At 39.1% G+C, this 22,566-nt stretch overlaps 1 protein-coding gene across 8 annotated transcripts in view; it reads right to left on the reverse strand.

The window, feature by feature from the left end:
- The window catches only part of PHF20 (PHD finger protein 20), a 68,833-nt gene that overhangs the window by 41,202 nt on the left and 5,065 nt on the right, over positions 1–22,566 (reverse strand). For 5 of the 8 annotated variants that reach the window (XM_021536655.3, XM_021536647.3, XM_021536649.3 and 2 more), the window contains 7 exons: positions 17,163–17,211; positions 15,444–15,572; positions 10,912–11,026; positions 4,896–5,067; positions 4,596–4,680; positions 3,830–3,909; positions 126–513 (listed from right to left, as the gene is read on the reverse strand). In XM_021536655.3, the coding sequence (XP_021392330.1) occupies positions 126–513; positions 3,830–3,909; positions 4,596–4,680; positions 4,896–5,067; positions 10,912–10,994 (808 nt within the window). In that variant the 5' untranslated portion in view covers positions 10,995–11,026; positions 15,444–15,572; positions 17,163–17,211. The remainder of the gene's footprint in view (positions 1–125; positions 514–3,829; positions 3,910–4,595; positions 4,681–4,895; positions 5,068–10,911; positions 11,027–15,443; positions 15,573–17,162; positions 17,212–22,566) is intronic. The other 3 variants (XM_021536648.3, XM_021536652.3, XM_077787061.1) reach the window with 1 other exon arrangement.

Raw genomic sequence — 22,566 nt, forward strand, 5'->3', positions numbered from 1 at the left:
AACTTGTATTTTTTTTAAGGGTTTCTAGAGATTTAGGCTGTGAAGGAACAAGATACTTCTTATTCCTTTAGGTAAGTTTAAAAGTGTTCTGGTACACACCTAAACATTTAAGCTTGGCTACATACCCGTGGGAGGTGTTACTGGTGGTCTGCCACGCTTTCGCTTAGTTTCTTTCACATTTTCCTGTGGACTCTTTACCTTGTCATTCTCAGGCTTCTTCTCAACTTGCGTATCTACTGAATATTCCATATCATTCTCTGATATATTCTCTTTATCTTCTTTTCCATTCTTAGATATATTCTTTTCTGAGATCTTGCCTTTTTCTGAGATGACTATAAATTTTCCCTCTTTATCAGGTTGTTTAACTCGTTTCTCAGTCTTTAATGTCTTTTCATTTTCGTCTTTCTTTGCATTACCTGTTGTTTTCCTCTGCTCTTTAAATTTCTCCTGGTTTTCAGGAGATGATGGAATTTCATTACCTCTTTCCTTAGGCTTAGCATCACTCACAATATTCTAGAATAAACAGAATGACAGGAAAATCAACTCACTGTAGTCTAAAAGCCACCCTCCCCTGCATCTTTGTCCTGTTTTTCAATTGATAAAAGTACACACTCTATTACAACCCACAGATTAAAACTTAATAGGCACCTGAACTGGTGAAGGTGTACAATGTGAACAGGACAGGGCAAGAAATCCATTCTTCACCATGCAATGGCAAAAGACATTTGCTGTTCCTTTGCTCCCAGCAGTAGGCTGGGTCCCTACCAGCTTGTGCAGTACTGCATAAAACCTACTTGGGTCACTGCAGAAAGAATGGGAGTCACAAGCAAAGAAAATGGCAGACAGCTCAACACTTGTATGTGCAAACTCTATTCTTTCACAGAAGAGTCTCATTCAAAACAGACACAGTTTGTTTGCACTAATCATTGCTGCTGATATTGCTAAGGCTACTCCATGTCCTTCCCCTTTTGTGATCAGGCTTTACTTCACTGGGAAGGGACAGGGAAGACGATGCATGCCGATTATGTTTTTTCCCCCTTCCAGTGATCCTGCTACAGGCTGTCCCAGATGAACAGAAATCTTCTAGCTTTGCATATGGATTAATAATTTATATTTGGTCATGTATCAACACTGTCTTTAGTTCAACAAATTCTCTCTTCCTGTTGCCTAATTGAAGCATTAAAGGGCAACCATGCTCCTTCCCAGACAGTTCTACAGGGCACAACAATCTTGAACTTTGAACCAGATCAGAGGACAGGCTTGGGGAAAGGAAGTGGAACACATGATTCAAGCCATATGAAATTCTGAGAATCAACTTAAGACTGACTATTTCCTTGTACTGCACTACATCATGCCTTGTCCTACTCCAGTATTCCTGTTTTATCTGTGGCTTACATGAATTGATACCTTTTAAGGTATTTTCAGACCATAGCCTTAAGAAGTAATACTGCTGCATTAAAACGGTGAACAAGCAATCTACTCCATCCTCTATAATATTATTTCAACCATACTTGTACACATGTGATTAAAAAAAAAATTCACTGTTTAAAAGAATGAAATAAAATTGCTATCTAATTCATGAAAACAGGTAAAGGGGAAGGAAGTCTTTCATATGTCTGAGCACTCCCTTTACCAGACATCCTGTAAGCCTGTATTCTGTAAATTCATTACAGGAGGAGCTTCATGGGGGAAAGGCTTCAGCAGCAACTCAAACATCAGGGGAAAACAAACAAACATAACACAAAAACCCCACCCCAAACAAAGGAACACCTACCACCTCAAAAAACAGCCCCCAGGCAACTATGTTTCAACACTTTCCATACTTACAAAACCATCTGATTTGAACCAAGTAAGTGGTACTGGAACACTCCTAAGCCATCCTAGTCAAAATATTCTCAAGAAACTGAATAATGAATACAGTATGTCTGAATTACCTGTTGGTGTTACTGAACTCTCCTCAAAAGTTGTGTGTACTTGCAAAGGCACATTCACACTGTTACAGTTCATTAGCATTTTACCATCACTGCTCAACATAGCCAGTTACACACTCTACACAGGGACAGAGTAATACTGTAATTGAAGGAATTATGACCTACTTACGCTGCTCCCTTTAGGAATTGTGTGGTTTGGAGCACTTTTTTTCTTTAATAAGTACTAAGATTTGAGCCATGTGTGCCTTCATGACTACACTCTCTCCTCCTGAAGAACAGGAGCAAGCCACCTCCTCTCCACTTCCAACATGCTGCTACACTACTGCTGTACCTGTTTTTTCTGATTCTTGAGCACTCCAGCGGGTCAAGTAATTTTTTTTTTTAACTTTACTTCTGGTTATATAAGTAGAGCTCACTAGCAAATTCTCACTTCATGCTTTTTTATGCTAAAAGACAGAAAAAATGTTCTATCATAACTCAGGAGATTCTCTTGGCCTAAGCAAAGAGAAATCTTCTTGGACAAAGGATAAAAGGAGAAAACAGAAAGAACCAACCAAAAACCCCTTTCATCTCTTTTCAAAACCTTTCCAAAGCTATGCAGAATCATGAAACTTCCTAAAAGAGAGACATTATTTTTGTTTACTTATGCAGAGTATTTCTTCAGATTGTTCAACTCCATTTATTTAACGCTAAGTATCATAAAAACATTTCTCATGGAAATGAAGATTCTGCAGTACTTCACTTGCGAGTATTAATCAACTTTCCACCACACACAGTGATAACCATTTAAAAGCTATGAAGGGCAAATTACAGGAAATGTGAAATAGTGTTTCCATCCCAGCCCAGTAGATACAGAAATCTGGAGGACTGCCATACCTCTCCACAACAGTGACAAATACAAATTGTACCAATGACATTCACGACTGGAATCTGTGTATAAGACTTGTACTGGGGGTTCAGATTCAATTTCTTTGCTCAAAGTTTCAGAAAACTAAAGGCAGAGAGCATGACCAAAAAACCCACATGCTACAGTTACCACACAGGAATGTGTGGCAAGAGATCAGACTTAAAACCCTATCTGTAATGAAAATTATTCTGAAGCAGTATTCAAGAAGTTTTAACCAAGTTACTCAAGACCACAACTTGGTCAGCCTTTCCTACCTGCCTCTACATGAAAATCAAAGTACAGAGAAGCACTTCCTCCTCCCTATCAGCAGTACAGTTTCTATTTTTTAAAATGTAATGGTTCACTACTACTTTCTGTCATGAGCTGAAGGTTGAACCCACTGTGCTGAGTAAATTAAGGGTTGGTAAAACAGCCAAAACACAGAAGGAAAACAAGGAATAGTCAAAAAAAGCTGATCTTCTCAAAGTTGTGAGGTGAAAGATTAATAGCCATGTTCCTTAAGTGTCTCATGAATATTAAGCAGTTACTTTGGGAAAGAACAGTTTTTGTCCACTCCATAGTTGTCATTCTTTTATTTTTTTTTAAGTAATCTCAAACAGGTAAAACAATCACAGCATGATTCAAAACCTTATCACTAGCTTTAGTATGTACATTCTGAATTTTCCAATGACTTTTAGAAATCTGTTTTACTTATAAACCTATGACTTCTTTAGTTCAAGAGGTGCATTTAAGGAACCTGAGAGTTTTCCAAATCATATCACAAAGATTCACATTTCATTTCAAGGGATTCCCTTTAACGAAGGGGAAATGAAGTCCCCTTTCCCCTTTGAGATATCTATCACCCCTTCTCATTTTAAAGGACTTCACTTCAGACAATACTGTATTTTAGCAGTAAAGGTTTCTCATTAATTTCACATTTTATAATTCACCAAATCTAGCCACATGAACTGGTCATTTAAGAATATACTAGCTGCACAAACACCATACTTACCTGATCCTTGGAAAAAGCTTTGACATGAATGTTTTTGACTGTTTGAACTACACCATCATAAAATTTCACAGTGTATGTACCTAAAATATGAAAACAAATTGTAAGAGTTCAAAGATCAGAAAATATTTAACACAGCACCAGCTAACATCTCCAATACTCCAACTGCACAATCAGCCCTATATGAAAGCTGCTTTACCTGTGTGGTCAGAACCCTCAACACAGAGCTCCTATCACAGCAAAGTTATCTAAAACAATTCCAGTCAAATAAAGGTGCATGTCTAATCTTAAGAGTTGCTCCTCAGATGCACCTTACTCACAAAACCTCAGAATATTTTTGGTGGAATATTCCAATATATAATTACACAGCCCTTTTCTCCTTATCTTACAACACCGACAATCTACAGCAAGTCCAGCATTAGAACAAATAACTCACAGTTCCCCCATCCATTCTGGGAGATTTTTAAGGGGATTCTGCAGCTCTGACAATAGGTTTCATTGCGGTTTATAAGTAATAACAAGAAATTTAAGAAACTTTTCCCACATATATACTTAAAGCAAGTACTGACTAGATATCCCAACAGAAAGCTTTTTTTCTCATAAAAAAGGTAAGAGGTTAAAAAAGTTAATGACAGACTAAAACACATAACTGAAAATGCAAATTTTCACAGCTGTTTTCCATCTGCTGTAGTATCTCCCCACCTAAACGAGGTTCCAGAACAATTAGAAATACATGACTACTAAGTGTGACAAAACCAGGAATCCTTACCATCTTTGTTAACAGAAGTAACTTTGGCTGGATAGAAACGACAGTCAGACCAGCATGCCAATACCCGATCATTGATATGAAATCCCTACAAAACAGCAGTTAAAATTGTCTTCATCTGAGAATTACTGAAACACACAACTTTATTAAAACATTTCAATTACTAGTTTTCCAATGTTTAGAAGAAATCATAAAATTTACCCAGCAGGTAACACAGCAACAGTGAAGCATTTTAAAGGTCATCATTCATACAAACACACATTAAACTGTTACACACACAAATGTTCTCAAATTTCTACTTACTGCACAACCTTCTTCCTCATGCAACCCTTCTTTTCTTAACTGTATTTTCTCTAGGGGACGCAAATAAGGACTGTCCCAACAAAACCATTCATCATATCTATGGTTCCAGCGCTTGAAATGGATAAGTACTTTCCCCTCTTCATAATCAATTTCTTCAATATGTGCTGGATACCTAGTCAAAGGTAGATTAAAATATTTTAATTATGAATAAGGTAAACTGTCTCAGACACTTTATACAAATTAACCCCAGTTTAGCTCCTCCAATCATATTAATTTGATGTACCACTTGTATAAGTAATAAAGATGCTACAAAATGACAGAGCAAAGCACGTAAGAAAACCCAAAACTGAACAGCAAATGCAAACATTGACTGCAGCAAGAGAAGACAGCTAAGGAGTTCTTAGTTTGGGGCTGAAAAAAAATTTATCTACAGAGTCAGAAGCCAGAAAGACTTTCCCTGTATCTAGACATAAAACATTTGACAAAATCAATAGCTTCACTTCACTTTTGTCAAGAGTAACACTTGGGTGCCAATACAATCACTTCTCTAAGATATCCATCACCAGGCACCATGAATCATTCACCCAATGTAACAGCAAAAACCCAGCAGGCACACTAAATGTAATTTAAGTTTTAGATTCTCAAAGTTAAATTTCATCTGCAAAATCCTGAGATTTCAAAATATAAATTTCTTAATACATTAGTAGTAGGGGAATCTGAGATGAGTCAAATTCAAATGTCTCTGATCAGGAAGACCTTGTAAACTCTGTGTTTCTTTAAATTGCATTGGTAATTTGTAACTTCCGTACAGATTTCAGAATCACAGCTATTTCACTATCCTCACTGAACATAACATTTTAAGTACAAAGCTTTCCCTTCCACAGTATTAACATCAAGAGAAAATTTCCATTGGTTGGTGTTTTCAATATTCTGGAAGAAAGACAAGGCCTCGGTGAATTCTTGAACAAAGGGCTGAAGACAAAACTCAAATCCACAAGTATTCTTTATCTGGTAAACTACACTTGAAAGATAGAACAAGTGGTACAAAGTAGTGGCATCTTGAAAAGATCAAGCATGATACTAACAGTAAAGCCTAGACATGTAAGAATTAAGACTCAGATACAACTCAGGAAACCATTCTACAACCATACACAAAGAGAAAGCAAATCTACCTACAACTGAAATCCTCCAGCAGATCTAAGACATGTCCAGTCATGATTTCACAAAGAGCTATGAATAGGCCACACTAGAGACTTATACTGCAACTACACACTAAGGATACTCACTGCCACACAAGTCAAACTACGCCATTAGTTCATCCCAATGTATTGCCAAAATGCATGCAGCAAAGACTGTGGAGGAGAGGAATTCCAATGGGAGATATTTATGGCAGGGACATCTGTAACTGGTTACTAACTTCTTGAGGAAAAAAAAAGAAACTTCCTTCCTGTGACAGTCAAGTTACTTTGTATTTAGGTAACTCAAGTACTGTCCTCCACAAGTTCATGAGGGGCAGTAGTCACAGTCACAACCTAAACACCTAAACAAATTATTTTTGGATATCGCTAAGTATGACAAAATGACAAAAATCAGCATCCCATTCTCTACAATCTGAGAGCAGCAAAAACAGGTTAAGAAATCCCAGATCCTCTCAACAAGAGAGCAACCAGAAGGGTGCTCTTGCCATTGGGATTGCAGTATGCCTAGGACTCAGATTTTCAATGATGAAGAGGGAAGCTGATAAAAAGGACAGAATGCTGACTCAGTATCAAGCTAATCCTGTCCAAGCAGATAACCACCTCTAAGAAACACAATCCATTTTCTACCACTGAAACGAGACAAACCCAAGTTACAAGAGCCAACTAACTCAGTGAAGCAAGACTGCTCCCTGCTTCATATCCAGCAAAAGGATGAACTTTCTCCACCAGAACTGGCATCCCAGAATCACACATGAGTACCATCTGCAGCTAAACCACTTCACTAACAGGAGTCAAGATCGTCAAGAAAAGCATATCTAACAATGAGATCAAATTTCAGTCTACCTGAGTGTGGTTGAGCTAGATCTTTCAGTTCTTGGAGAACATGCTGCAAAGCCTCAACATCTTCTCTTTTTGAAGCAATAAACATCAGTTAACATACAATCAAGTGCTCTTGACTGAAGTAGTAAACCTATTACAAGCTGTGCTAGACCTATCCATGAACTCTCGACAGACTTTGACACCACTTTCCTTTCAGATGAGAGCACTGGCAGCTACAAAACAAAGTAGAAAGGGTCACAGAAAGGTTCACAGGATCTCAACAGCCCTGAGCACCACACACTGGCAGGCCAAGCTTCCTTCCTCCCACACCTTTTGTTGAACTGAGCAAGCATACATCAGGAGGCGCAAGTGCTCACAGATCTATACAACAGAGTAACAGAACATTACCCATACACTTCTTCCAAATAGCCTGTTAATATACATAGGAGTAGAGGTAACTTAAAAGAAATCCAGACTTGTTTATTGAAAAATATAACATGAGAGCATACACAAAGTGAAAGGTCAATAGCTGAAGCCTGAATAAGGCCCCAGAGAACAACTAAGATATGTCTAGGGTGGCCCAACACATCCTCCCCCAAACCACAAAGGAAGTATTCAGCTGACTCAATGGGTATTCAAAACAGCTAAGGGATCCTGGGTAAGAAAACTCCAAATGGTACTGATTTAAATATTTATCTGAATACTGTGAAATTGGAGACACCTTGCAACATACAGGAAGGGCAAAACAAGTCGTTTCCCAGCTCAATTTGAAAGGAATGATGCACTCAAGGACTTATGAACTGGCTAAACAGTAAGGGAAAATCTCTAAGATGCCCAAACTGCTGGCATTAGTTTTCTAAAAACCTAAGGAGGAAATCAAAAGCTCAAAGAACTAAACAAACTGTGGTTAGCAATGACTGACAACCTCAGACTACAGCTGTCAAAGCACAGCAAACAGTATGAAAATGAGTTTATGGTAGACAAATGTAAAATTACCCTCTTCTGGAAAGAGGTAAATATCTGGAAATTCCCTGGACTAGGTCTGTTTCCCTTCTCTTTCCTACACACCAAAATTGAATTGCTATAAAGCCCCACTCCCTTGAACTAGGAGGGGACAAGCTTAGTGCAGTCAAAGCAAAGCAGAGAGGAAAGGAAGCATCCAGGAGAACCAGCACTGTGAAGGACAACAGCTACAGTGGTTCATCTTTTTAGTACTTAGACCAATTCCTGACAGCATGAACAACTCAACTCATGGGACTGATAATCTGAATCTTAACAGGGTAGCACCATACTCTCAATATTACTCAAGGGCTCTAACCATAATCAAAACCCCTTTCACGTCCATTTTACCAAGACAATAGACAGAAAAACTTGGAGGTGTCTTTACAATAAGGTAACAAAACGTAACATCATTTGCCTATTGCAGGCATGCAGTGCAGTCATCCTCTTTTCAGTAAGAGAGGATGTAGCTAGCCACCACTCAATCCATTTAAATGATTCAATGCAAAAGGTTTCAAAAAGTCAATTCAGTTGGGACAGTGTGCCCATGTCCATGGCTACAACAACCCCTCTGTGATCTCTCCACTCAGGGCTGCCCTACTGCAGCAGTCCTGCTCCTTCATCCTCTAATACTCCAGCACTATCAGGCCTTTCAGCATTCAGAGAGGCTATCTCCCTATAGCAAACTGAGGCAACACACAAATCTTTCATGACAGTTTTGATGCATCAACTCAAGCCCTAAGAACCTAAAGTGAAACACCAAAAGTACTCGTGCTCCCTGGAGTTCAAGTATACAACATAACACACAACTGCACCATCAACTGCAGCACACTGCCAATATGCTATGATTCCAAATACAACAAAGCAACCTCTGGGACAAGCAGCAAATATGCAAAATTCTCTTTGCATTTTGACAAGGAGCAGGCTCCACACTGACTACTCTGCTGGCATACAGTGTTTTTTAATTCACTAGGGTCGACAACACATCCAAACACCCTGAAGTCCTTAACTATCAATTTGGAGCACAAGCCATTGACATGAAATAAAGGTATATGGCATATATAACATGAAATATTTTCCAAAGCATCACTGCCAGTAAACTGTCAATAGTGGCCATGAATTTACTGATGTATTTGATACTGAGAGCAGAAATCAAAGCCAGCACTTTAACTAAAGGAGACTTGTGACTATGTTTTAGCACCAAGAGAGCAATAAAAGTACACACAAGAGAAGTTTGGACCTTCAAAGGTCTAGCACTGGGAAAAGCAAGTGTCACCAAACAGAAAATCCTGTGACCCCACAGGAGAGCACGGTAAACATACCACAGAGTGTTCCTGGTTGCACAGGGGCAGATGAAAGCAGCAGAGGAAGAAAACCAGTCTGCTGTCTTCTACAAATCCACACCCAGTGAGTTGTGTCAGCGCTGACAGCTTTGCTATGCCCCTAGCTCTTAAAAATTTTGATTAAGAAACCATGAAAATGCAAATGCACACAATCCAGGGTTCAAAGCTTAGCAAGTAAATAAAAGATTTCAGAACTGGAGAGTTCATAACTAAGTTGTGAGACTAGAGTTGCAAAGCACTGTGTGCAGGACAGGTAATTTAAGATCAAGTGTTTCCAAAAAACAAAGAACATGGAACAAATAGCACACTCAAAATTCAAATTTAAGCCAACGGATATGCAGAAAGTGGAGCAGGTTGTTGAATTCCCCCCCACAAACTTTTCCCATGCAAGTGTTACGTACACTCAAACACTGTTATGAGCAAACATCAGAAGAGTAAGAGTCATGGACACAAGTTATTAGCCTTACTCAAATACCAGCTACACCAAACTGCATCTTTAAAAAACCTACATTACAGACAGGCTAAGAGATCTTATTTTTGTAAGCTTGACTTTTTTGCTATACTAACAAAACACAAGAATTATAGAAAATGCAGTAAAGTTTAAATCAGTGTTTACCTACACAACTCTTGAATACACAGCTAAGCCAAATTAGCATGTGAATAGGATTTAATATTCATACTTTACATTCTTTATGGAAATAGCTATGTTTTCTCATTTTCACAATTCCAATGCCTTTGTACCTGGAGAGAACATACTCTGCATGCAACCAAGACGTTTTGGAACAATAAATCACGTGTATTTGGGCCTGAGAGGCCCAAATAGTTTTCAATATTGACTTTGCACATTTCACCTGTTGGCAGGTTCCAGAGCTTTAAATACAGTCATATCTAACCCACACAGATGTCTTAATAAAAATCAACTACAGGTGATTTCTGGTAAGAGAAGTTATCTACATGAGCTAATAAAACCAAATTTATTCCTGTATTTAAGAAGTCCTTGGCAATTTTCGTTTTATCTCTCATTCACTGAGAATTATTAAATGCTAAGTTTTGAGCTGACTACCTGAAATGTACAGTTAGAAAACTGTAAAGTTAGCCTAAGTAATTTGTAGGCTCTTTTTCATCTTCCTAATGCAGTGGTTCGTGAAGAAAAGTGTTCTTCGTCACAGCTGAGAGCTGCAAGACAGGCACCAGACCAGACTTGTTAGCATTGAACATGTTTCTCCACACAATTCTTTAATTCTAAAGCTGACCACCCTCAAATGAGCACAGGCCTATCAGACTCAATCAGATTTCAGAGCCTATGATTTCACAACAGCACCAGGAAAGGAAGCAGCAAGGATATTCTGTACTGCAAAGAATTTATTCTTCTGTAATATCTGCTCTGCAATACTAAGTATAGCATAGAACTTAAAGGGTGACTTCAGGAGAATGAGCCTGAAGTACAACTAGATTTAGAAGCAGTCCTATTCCCAGACACAACACCAGTACACTTCAGCATCTATTGCCCATCTCAATCACTGGTATATAAACTTTTATAAATTAACTACTTTCCTACAAATCAATGACTACAACTCTAAATATTGAACCAATACAAAATGTTTAAGATAGTAAAGACTTAAAATTAATATAACATGAATGGTTTTAAAAATATACCAGTTTTTTAATCTGTCACGGGCTTCCAACTGGGCTCCCACCTCAAAGTTGATCCCTCTTCTATTCGGAGGATGTTTTGTCATTTTGTAATATCAACACTGCTGATTTTATTCCCCTGAAAAATGCAATTAAATATCAATCACTAATCAAGACATACACAAAATAAGCTTATGCACTATAATTCCCAGAAGCCAGATGTTAAGGAACCACTGTAATTTTTGTTTGCAGAAAGTAAGGGGGCAATTATCTTTTAAACAAGGGTTCCCAAGTGGCAGTGTGCAGAATAATTCCAAAAGTGTATTCAAAATGGCAGCTACTGGACCATGAAAGAGTGAAGCTCAGCCTCTATCCATTGGTCCAAGTTCCAGGTCAATTAAGAACCACATAACCCAGTGTTTATTCACAAATGAGATGGAAGTTTCATAATATTTTCTCCCCCCCTTCTCCATTTTGATGAAAACAAGGAATCCAGTAAACAGGAACTGGGTAAAACAAACACAATAACAATCTTTCAACAGCTACCACATTAGCGAAACACTCTGGAACACTATGTCACCTCATCACTACAAGTGCAATAAAGTACAAAGACATTAGAAATATGTAGATATTTTTAATCAATTTTAGAAGACTCTCTATACTCCTTGCATATTTGCATTGTTTTTGTCCAACTTCTCTGTTTTAACCAGAATATTTTAAAAGTCTTCATTAATATTTGTTTCCAACAGATAATATAAAAGTTTAAGAAATCTTACTCTAGTAGCTTCTCTCAACATAGACATAGTGAAAAAGCCTGGTCAACAGCTATTTTCCCTGATTTTGTGGTCAGTTGTTTCCCAAAATTTTAATGTACAAATTATGATCCATTCCTGTAGTCTTCAAGCTCACAAGATCCAAAAAAACAAATAAGTCTTATTCAGTATCACTGTCCTTATAGTAAGACTGTATCTTGAAGATTTAATTACAGATGGACAAAATTTATTTGAGTTAAAATAAAAAACCTAGCCATGCACTACATGAACAAGGAGACATGCACAGAAATAAGCACTAGCATTTTCCTTCACATAAGGCATAAAGAGCAATGGTATAACTAAGCTGCATCTACAAAAATATTAACATCGTGAAGAGTTACTCTAATTTCAAGTGTGGTTCAGAAATCACAGATCTTTAAGAATATCAGAGAGCTTTTATGATAGAGAAAAGCTACTCCTTCACCACACTTTTTAAGCCAGGCCATTTATCAAGGGCTGGACACAGACAGCCTAACCACTCCATTCAACCACCACACTGCAAAAAAACTTCTCTATCAAAAGGTCATCTGCTACTTTCCTCTAAAACAGTGCTTTTAAACTGATCCTCACCTCTATTAAAGCAGCCTGCAAGGGTACAGGGGAAAAAATACTATTGCCTGTAAGTTTGATTTACAACAAAAGACAAAGTATTCTAGCCACGCAAGGAACTGAAAAAAATTAATTTCCTAGAGTAATATCTGATAATATACTGAGCTCTCACAGTATCACACTGGACCTGAATCAGCCCAGTCTTCTAACTGTTGGGGCAGGAGTCTGTAACTTTTAACTGGGAAAGGAAATTAAGAAAAATTTAAGATGGTTGGGATTTTACAGTTTATGTTGCATCAGAATGTAGAAGTTGAAAAAAAGAAAAAGGCAGCAAGTGCAAAGCTATATTTTAAGAGGTTTATCCACACACACCTCAAATTTCCACTATTTTTTTGCAGATTTACATAATTGAAATACACCTTTCTCACACTAGCAATGGAATTTCATGCCTCCAAACATGGAGCAGATACACATTTTGCTTAACACTTGAAGAAATGATAGGTGCAAGGTGATTCTTTCCCTAGTACACTTATTTTTCCTTTTCACTAAGAATGGCCAAGCAAAGCCAACCCAGAGGCACTCTCAATGCATTATTTCAGCTTCCCACAGTGGTTCCCTTCAGTAAGAGCTGCCATCTGATGCCACCTCATGCAAGGGATTCATCTCAGCTCACCTCCATGGGGCTGGAGAAGAACATACACATCTCCTGACTTCAGTAACAGGATCACACACAATAGGGCTTTCATAAACACATTCACTTTGGTGCAGAAAGTCTTACTATGGTTTTACTCAAATATTTTTAAAATATTAGTATCACAACTAATAGGAAATGTGAAGAAAACAGCCAAAGCCATTGAATCAGAGTTACAGAGGCAGCACATTCCATGAAAGTCTGAACACGGCTAGTCAGCTAACACCAACATTAGTTAAAGCACATATTAACTGCACTTCACTAATTCAGCTAAGCTTGTTAGAAGGCAATAGGTCACAAAGTTGAAAGAGAGAAAAAATTTTGTGAGCAAAAATCTCATATCATTGGCCCCTCCTCCCAAGTCTTCATTTCTCTCCCCTCCCAAGTTACAAAACTTGGCCTGCTTTGGGTTCTCTCTCACATCCTACTACTGGCTTGCACTGTGGTCCTGCTTCTCAGACCATGAAAGCAGGCAGGCTTTTCCATTTACAACCAATTTCAGGAACATCTGTCTCAAGCAGAAATATGCTTGGCAGAACATTACATGAGATAAATCACTCAGTAGAGGGTCTCAACTATTTTACTCCAAAATACCTAGCTTTAGAGCAAGACTGAAACCATGAGACACAACTTTTACTGAGAACCATGAGATGGCTCTGTACAAACTAGGTCAAGAGGGAGTGCTAAAATATGCTTCACCAGCATGACCATGACCATACTGGTAACTTATTTCTCAGAAAGCAAGCACTGAACACAGGGGCTTGCCTTCTTTGAGGTTTTATGTTTCTGCTCCTGTCCCCTCCAGCAAAGATTGCTTAAAAACCTTGAACGACATTAAAACACCTTGTCAACAAACAACCCCAGACTGATCAGACATTAATAGCTACAACTTGGAAATAAGAATACTTTGCCAGAAAATCTCTCCTAAAATTTTCTTCACCAGAAAATCACTTTGTATTAACTTGGTACCTAAATTGACACATGAACAGGATTTCTGCTCTGAGAATACATTTATCCCACATATTCAAGACCATGTTTGAAACAAGGAGACTAGACCTACCCCAAGAGCTTTATGACCTTTCTCCAAAACTTCCTACTTCTCTATGAAGATCAGATCTGTTTCAGGACCAAATACTTCAGGATTTAGATAAGCACTACTTCCAAAACAAAATGTTTCTAAATCTATATTATTGAAATGCACATTATTTAAAAGAGACAGTCTTTTCTTCTCCATCAAAGTCATCATAAGATAATTAAACTTTTGAAGACTATTCAACTATTCACACAGGTATCAATGAGGAAGGTACAGGACAATGCAGATATTATACATAAAATATATTAGTATTGATCCCTTCAGGGATCCCAATTTTGACTCGTAAAACAAACTTTCTCTGCTAACACTGCAGGTCCTGTAGTTGTTCTTATTCGCTCCAGTTTTAGGCTCTGTCAGTGCAGAGCCCCAAACCTGGCATATCACCAAGTACCAACAGAAGTGGGCTCCTCTGGTGGCTGAAAATCTGTTTAGTATTATAAGACAGAGCAAACCCAAGCAGTTATGGCAAACTTTCACTAATAACAGCCTTTACTGTTTCCTCTGTGGAAACTCCAAAATCACTGCAGCCTTTTCCAAACTACACCTACCCTAGCAAAACTATTTTCCAAATCGCTGTGGAGTGATTAAACCATTCCTTTACGTGTCACACCAAAACCCCTTCCTTGAAATCAGCTCCACTTTCAAGCTTCATTCTGTCTCATTGCTGCTTCATATGCAGTTCAGAAGAAATTCAACACACTTTCTCAATTCAGACTATTTCCTTCATTTTTTTATGCATCCATGCCAAACCCAGGGATTTCCCCCCCTCTGCCATAAGGATACAATAAAGAAAAAAAGAGGAACACCATGAAAAAAAACCCCATTGTTCTATGACCCAATAAAGGAGCACAGTCAATTTTGATAGTTTGCATAAATATAATTCTATTCTGCACTGAAAATGTATATTTTATTCTGGATGGGAAGCTTGCTGTCCCAACTCCTAGGAAGCACTCAGTACCTTGATGGTGATTCCGCAGGATTGCAGGGTAGGACATGCAATAAAAAGCACTGGCAAAACCAGGAAGAAAAAGCAACTAGCCAGAGATAGTCTTGTATTCTGTGAAGATGCAGCACAGATGTTGTTGACCGGGGTACTGCAGGCAGCACTGCCACTCCTACACAAGTAACACAAGCTTGTTTTGTTTCCTTCTAAGACAAAGCATGTTTACAGTTGATTCCACAAAGCTTAAGGCTAAGACTGACCCTGACATCCTCTCTAGCACCACTGCTCCAAATTTGCTGGCACATCTACATATGGAACTGCCAAGGACTAAGTGCATTCACATTTTGTACATCAGTTTTTTTTTTTTTACTCTTCAATATAGTTAGTTTTGACCTTTTACTTTTATCATCTGCACCCATGACACCAGCCTCACTTCTCCATCAGTGGCAAAAACAACGAAAGCCTCACCCAGTTCACCCCCTACAATATGTACACCCCCATCAGGAATGGTCAGTCCAGAGAAGTCCATGGTCCCCACCGCAATCGGAACAACTTGCAAGTGGATGACCACAGCCATGCTGTGATGAAACCACACACCTGCAGATGAGAAAAGGTATCATATCAGACTGCAAAACAGTATTTACAGACACTATTTACACTATACAATCCTAATGGCATGTTATGAAGACTAAGCGGAAGTTTCACAAGCACCACTTAAACTTGTATCGGCACTGGGGATTACATCAGACTTTTATTGCCTGCAGACAAAGAACCCTCTGCCCGGCAGGTTTTGACTACAGCAGCAGTGCTACCATGAAGTATGCCTTACTGTGTTTTACCCTATGCATAAAAACAGATATAAAACTCCTATACCTGCCAAACATGTTAACTCAAGTACAGCCTCTGTTCATCCAAGGATGTCTGCTCCTTCCTCTTGTTGGTTTATCATTTCACAGGTAGGTTACTGTTTTCAGATGTGACCGTAAGTCTCAGATGATGTCCTTCACAGCGGTATTTCAAACCACCATGCTTAGATCTCCAGGCATAGTTTTGGGTTTGGATTTTTTTTTAAAGTAACAGGAACAAGAAAGACTTAAACTAGACAGGAAGACCTGACACTGCAACAAATTTCAGGGAATACTGCATCACCCCCTTTCTTCAATCCAAAAGACACATTTCAAACAAGACACTGGACTATACGCAGTTCTTATTTGCATGATGTAGCATCCTCAACTACCAATTCACCAGCACTTACTTGATTTAAAAGCTTCCCAGATTCAATTAACAACTACATAGGTGAACTGTGAGACACACAACACAGAAACTGGATCCTGAACTGATACTTAACATTTCTGTAACAAGAATGCTGAACAGCTTATTCCTCACCACTGATATTTCCTCAAACCATAAGACTTGAGTACTTGCTTTCAGTCCCCTATTTTTTCTCTAGTTTATACACGTAGATTAAGATAACTGACCAGTAAAAAATCTACATTTGCTCTTCTCCTCAGGCAGAACCCAAGGCCATCCCAAAGTACTTGGTAAAAAAACTGAAAAGGTGTTACATGAATGAGCCTCTGAACAAGATCCTCACTCTCTCCCTGAGATTACAGGGCCTGGAGAACATAATTTTTCATCCTCTTATCAACATCTCATGTAACTGTGCTGTCAGTTTCAACTGGTGCTGAGACTGGGACAGACTAACATGGAAGCAGAAATTATGAAAATAAGCAATTCAACGGAACAAAAAAATATTCTATAATGAAATCTATTTGAATTACCAAGTGCAATTAAAGAAATAAACAGTTGTCATTGAAAACAATAATTTTCAGTCATTTGATCATGTCCCATGTTCTGGCTTCCCCTCTCTTTTCCTGTAAACACTAAAGATAAAAAACAAGCACCTAAGCACTGAACAAACAGAAATAATTTGGAAAAAGGTTTAAGTCTCATAAAATAAATCAGGTTTTTCCTAAATAAAGTAATATTAATGAAAACCTTTAATGAGACTGTGTATTTTCTGTTTAAGGAGAAAAAGGCAGCTTTTACGAATACAAGAATTCAATGCAAGTAAGTCTTGCAGAAGCATGGTAGATAGTATTTAAGTAAAACCTGAATTTTAAAGCAAAATTTCAAAAGCTTCAGGAAAAGCCACAATAAAAAAAAAGGATCTATACTTATACTCACCAAGAAACTTGTTTATGTTGCTGCAAACATTCCAACCAGAGCTGTATAACTACAGGAAAGGAAAAATAAAAACATGTGAATTCTGAGACTAAAAGTAATTCAAAGTTCAAAAAAGTATTCTCTCCACAGTCAACAGTAGCTCCATAATATAACACCTCTAGAACAAAAATTTAATCTGAAAATATTTCAGTACAGATCAGCAGGTTGCTGTGATCCAAATTAGAGAGACGCTTAAGAGACTCTTACAGACACACATTCTCTCTACATATTCACATAATATTTCTCCATCATTTACTTATCAATTGTCACCTAAAAGTCACCAATAACTGAACTGTGGTGAAAATCAAGACTGTACAATTCTACAATTCTAGATTTGTAGAAGGCCATATAGAACACAAAAGAAGAAGTAGAGGATTTAAATCAGATTTTACTGTTTCATAACTTTATCATTACTCCTACTTTAGTGTAACAGGTACTGCAGTATTAACAAACTACACATTAACAGTCCGCTCCTGTCACTGAAGACATCCTCAGTTGGATTATCTACATTCACCACATGGCAGAAGGTGTTAGCTGTGTTTTGCTAATACAAGAATAAACTACAAAAGTTTCTCCAGAATTGCTTCTTCATCCACAAATCCAATTCCTGTCAATAAACGTAGGCTTCCTCACACTGCAGAAGCGGCAAAGACAGCCATTTGAATTGTTCCCAGAAGCCAAATTTAGGCTGCAGATTTGGCACTCTAACGACATCGCTCCAGATTTCTCCCTGAACTGAAGCTGCTTTGAAGTGTTGTGGTTTAGGAACAGTATTCTTCCATCAAGTGTTCCTACTGAAAGGAGACTTGCAGGCACAAAATGTAAAGATCATTGGTTGAGATAAGAACAATTTACTGAAAACAGCAATGAGATAAGAAAATGAACTGTAAAAGTAATGGTATTAAGAACAGAAGCATACAAGAGAGGCAAGCAATTCACATGTGAATGCACACTGCAGAGCCTGACAGCAACATGACCACACCCAAGCCACCCCAATCTGGAAGGGACCCCTTTCCCCCACACTATCCCAGAAATGACGTGAAGGGGCACGGAATTTCAGTACAGGTCAGCAGGCTGTTGTAATCCAAACTAGAGAGATACTTAAGAGACCCTTACACATACACAGACACCCCTCTGCATATCCACATCAGATTCTAGCCACACCCTCTTCTGGCTATTAGGATATTATCTGTGAAAAATGTGTATTTTATGATTGGCTTTTTGCAAATATTACAATGCATATTATATGTGTAATGTTAGAAAGTTATGCTGTATTAATTCTTTTAAGTAGTGTGTTAAATATAGTTTTAGGTTCCAACATAATGTTAAAATAGAGACTATGTATGCGGGGCAAGTTTTTTTAGGAATGAGATACTTGCTTTGAGGAACACCTAAATCTGCCAAAGGAGAGGAATTTATGGCTTCTTATCAGAAGAAGCTAATTTCTTCAGGCCTTGCTCAGACTCGAAGACACCATGAGGATTAAAGGAAACAGTTGACATACAACAGAGACAGTTTCTTGTTTTAAACAGAATGCATGCATAACCATGAAGGATTTATAAATATGCATCAAGTGTATTGTTTTAAGGGTGATTCCTTTGTTCACAAGTCATGCTTTTTGTGACTCAGTGTACAAGAGCATCTGGACATCCGTAATTCTTTACTTTTTATTGTCTTGTAATTGTCCTAACTCTAAACTTTATTACTCTAATTGTATTATTTTTGTAACCATTTTATTATTATTAAACTTTAAAAATTTTAAAAACCAAGTGATTGGCATTTTTCACATTATCCATTCCTTATTCTGTACCACATACATCATGTCCAAATCCTACCCCTTTCCAACTGTACGCACACATACATAAACATATGTGTATATATATATTTCCATCATCAGTGGCTGTTCTTCCAAGATGTCTGTTGAGTTAATTTAGTCTAAGACTGTGGATTCCATTCATCCTAGAGGTGTTCTAGGGCAGGAGGGCTGGTTACAAACTGCATCAGGAATTTATCACTGGTATATCTGGAGCAGTATATACACCTTGTCAATTGCAGTTATGGCACACAGTGGCACTTATTCACCAACCAGTATTATACAATTCAACATTACAGATTCATTATAGACTCCAAAATCAAATCCCTTTGAGGTATACATCATGTTTCCTTATCCCTCTGCATTACCCACAAAGTGAACCCAGGTCTCTCATCTTGAGCAAAAACAACCCCCAAGATGTGCTTGCCTTTGTCTGAGGTAGGACTAACCCAAACTGCCCTCCCTAATATATTCCCCATATTCTATCCCTCATGTTCCTTTCTATGGAACATGGAGGTTTTGATTGTGAAGGGCCAATTTGACTGGTGGAACCTCAAGTGTTAACTAACCAGGTGGCTTTTGCTACATGTAGATGTCAATGTCTGATGGTTCCCCACCCATTACTTTCAATATGGTTGTTAACAGTCCATTATGCTGTTCAATTTTTTCAGAGGCTGGTGCATATTAAGGAATATGATACACCCACTCAATCCCGTAGTATCTGGTCCAGATGTCTGTCATCTGACTCAATTCTTTCTGGAGTGCCCATGTTGCCACAGGACTTGTTTTTCAAGGCCCAGATGGTATTCTGGGCAGTGCCGTGAGACATGGGGTAGATCCAACCATCCAGTGGTTCCTTCCACCACTGTCAGCACGTAACACTTGCCTTGGTGGGTCTGCAGGAGTAATCAATCTGCCAGGTCTCCCCATATTTATATTTTGACCATTGCCTCCCATACCATAGGGGCTTTACCCATTTGGCCCTGCTTGACTGCAGTACACATTTCACAGCCATGGATAACCTGGAGATGTTGCCCATGGTTAAGTCTACCCCATAGTCATGAGTCCATTCATAATGTTGCACCTCTTTCCAGATAACACGAGCCATCACAGGCTGCCCACCTGGAGCCAGAAATAATCCACCTGAGGCAATTTAACCTTGGCAGACTGAACCACCTGTTCATTGTTGCAATACTCTTCAGTAGTCCAGCTCTTGGGTATGTGTGCATTTACACAACATTCAACAGTCGGTTTCTCTACCCAGGCAGCCATGTCCTGCCACAGTTCAGCAGCCCAGATACATTTCCCTCTCCACTGCTGCCATAGCGTGACGTTATGGTGTTTGTATCCCCAGTCCTGTATTCTGTTTATGTTTGATATTATGTTCTGTGCTTTCAGAACCGACTCTGAAAGTGAAGGTTTGTTTTGTTATCAGCCAGCTCACCTCCCCCATGGTCTGTTGTCTAGAAGAGGCTAGTGCTGGCTGGCTTGGCTTTGTTTTGCTTGCTTGCTCTTGCTCCTGCTTCTGCCCTTGCTTTTGCTTGTTAGTTAGTTTAGCTAAGCAGTCCAATTTTTTCCCTGTTTTTTTTTCCCTTTCCCTTTCCTGAATATCATCCCAACCTGCTCTGGACTGGGACCTGGGAAACATTGAGAAACACCGAGAGCCTGTGTTTTGTTATCTGCAGCAGCCATCCCCAGTGCTGGAGAGCAATCCCCAGCACCCAGACCTGGGCAATCATTCCCAAGAGAGACTCTCTGCATTTGTCATCCCTTCAGAGTAGTGAAAAGAGTTTTTTTGTCATCTGATGTTGTTCATTTTTTCTGGTGCTAGGGAGTGTTATGTTTGTTAAATAAACAGGTTCTTTTCCACTTCTCTCCGAGAAAATTCTTCCCAAAACAGGTGGGAGGGAGGAGCTGTGTGGGTTTGTTTTCTGGGGGCTCCTCCCAGAGGTTTTCTCCCAAATTTGCCCTAAACTAGGACACCTGCCAATTGTTTGTTTTTTTTCCCTCAGTCCAGACCCCCTCCCCCCAGCATTTGCCACCATCCACAAACCAATGCAGAGGTAGAACACTGTCCATTTCTCTCATTCAGCAATATCTAAAGATAGCTGGATGGCTTTCAGTTCTGCAAGGACCACCTTGTCCTTCAATAGATTCCACGACTCACTGTGTAAGACTCCATATGGCAGCCTTCCATCTTCAATTTTTCCCTATGGTATGACAGGAAGCAGTAGTGAAAAGAGCATTGTTTTTAATATTCTGGTAGCTGATTATATGGTGGAGCCTCCTTAGCATAGTGGCACCTTTTCCTCCTCTTGTTCTGATGGTATGGAGATTTTTGCCTTCATGCCACTTTGTGACAACTTTCAATATCCCTGGGTGATTGGGGTTTCCTATCTGAGCTCACTGTGTGGTCAAAGCTATCCACTTATTCCACATGGCATCAGTGGCATGATGTGTAGAAGGGAATTTCCCTTGGACATTCAGTCCAGCACTATCATTATGGATGCCAGAAAGCACTGTGCTTCAGTGTCAACCACTTCTGAGGCAGCTCCGACCCCTCCATAACCTGTCAAGATCTCTTCTTCAGTTGGGCTGTAATAGGTCTCAGATTCCTCTTTATCACCAAATCCAGAACCCCAGGGGCTGTCTTCAAGTCATGGGTACTTTTTGTCAAGAGACTCCAGGAAAGACCATGCTTTCCAGCTGCAACGTAGAGCACATTTTTTCACATCTTATCCTGTCCTGAGTGGCCCAAAGGCTGCTGCACAATCTCCTGTTGAATTTGTCCAAAACTTGTTGCTGTTGTTCACAATCCCACCTAGAATTGTTTCTCTCCCATGTCACATGACAGAGAGGGCTTACAATTTTGACTACAGGATGCGTACTTCATCTTATGGAATACGCATCCTGCAAAAGCCCACAGTTCCTAAGAAAGCCTGTGTTTCCTTTTTGCTGTCTGGACACACTACCTTGATGACCACTGGATTCATTGGACTCTCATAACATCCATCCTGCCATTTTACTCTTAGGAACTGAATTTTCTGGGCAACTCCTTGATAGTAGCAAAAACACCCTTCAGGAGGATTTGGATTATTTTCTCCCCTTTCTCAAAAACATATTTGGTGGTGTTGCCCCCATACATTGATGTCATTAATGTACTGCAAGTATTCTGGAACCTCACTCTTTTCCAAAGCACCCTACACCAGCCCATGGCAAACGCTGGGACTGCGCTTCCACCTCTGGGGCAGCCGCTTCCAGGTGTACTGGATGCCACTACAGGTAAACAAAAACAGCGGCCTGCACTCTGGTGCTAAAGGAATGGAGAAAAACACACTGGCAATCTCAACAGTGGCACCACTTTGCTGCCCTGGACTTCAAGTCATACTGACGTTCCAGCATGTCTGGCACAGTAGCATTCAGTGATGGTGCAATGATCGTATGACTTTATTCAGGCCAAAATACTTCATTGTCAGTCTCCACTCTCCATTGTACTCAAGTACCGGCCAATTGGGACTACAGGACATTTCCTCTCCAACCTGCTTGAGTCTT

Source organism: Lonchura striata, chromosome 17 (genome assembly GCF_046129695.1).
Source record: "Lonchura striata isolate bLonStr1 chromosome 17, bLonStr1.mat, whole genome shotgun sequence".
NCBI classification, from domain to species: domain Eukaryota; kingdom Metazoa; phylum Chordata; class Aves; order Passeriformes; family Estrildidae; genus Lonchura; species Lonchura striata.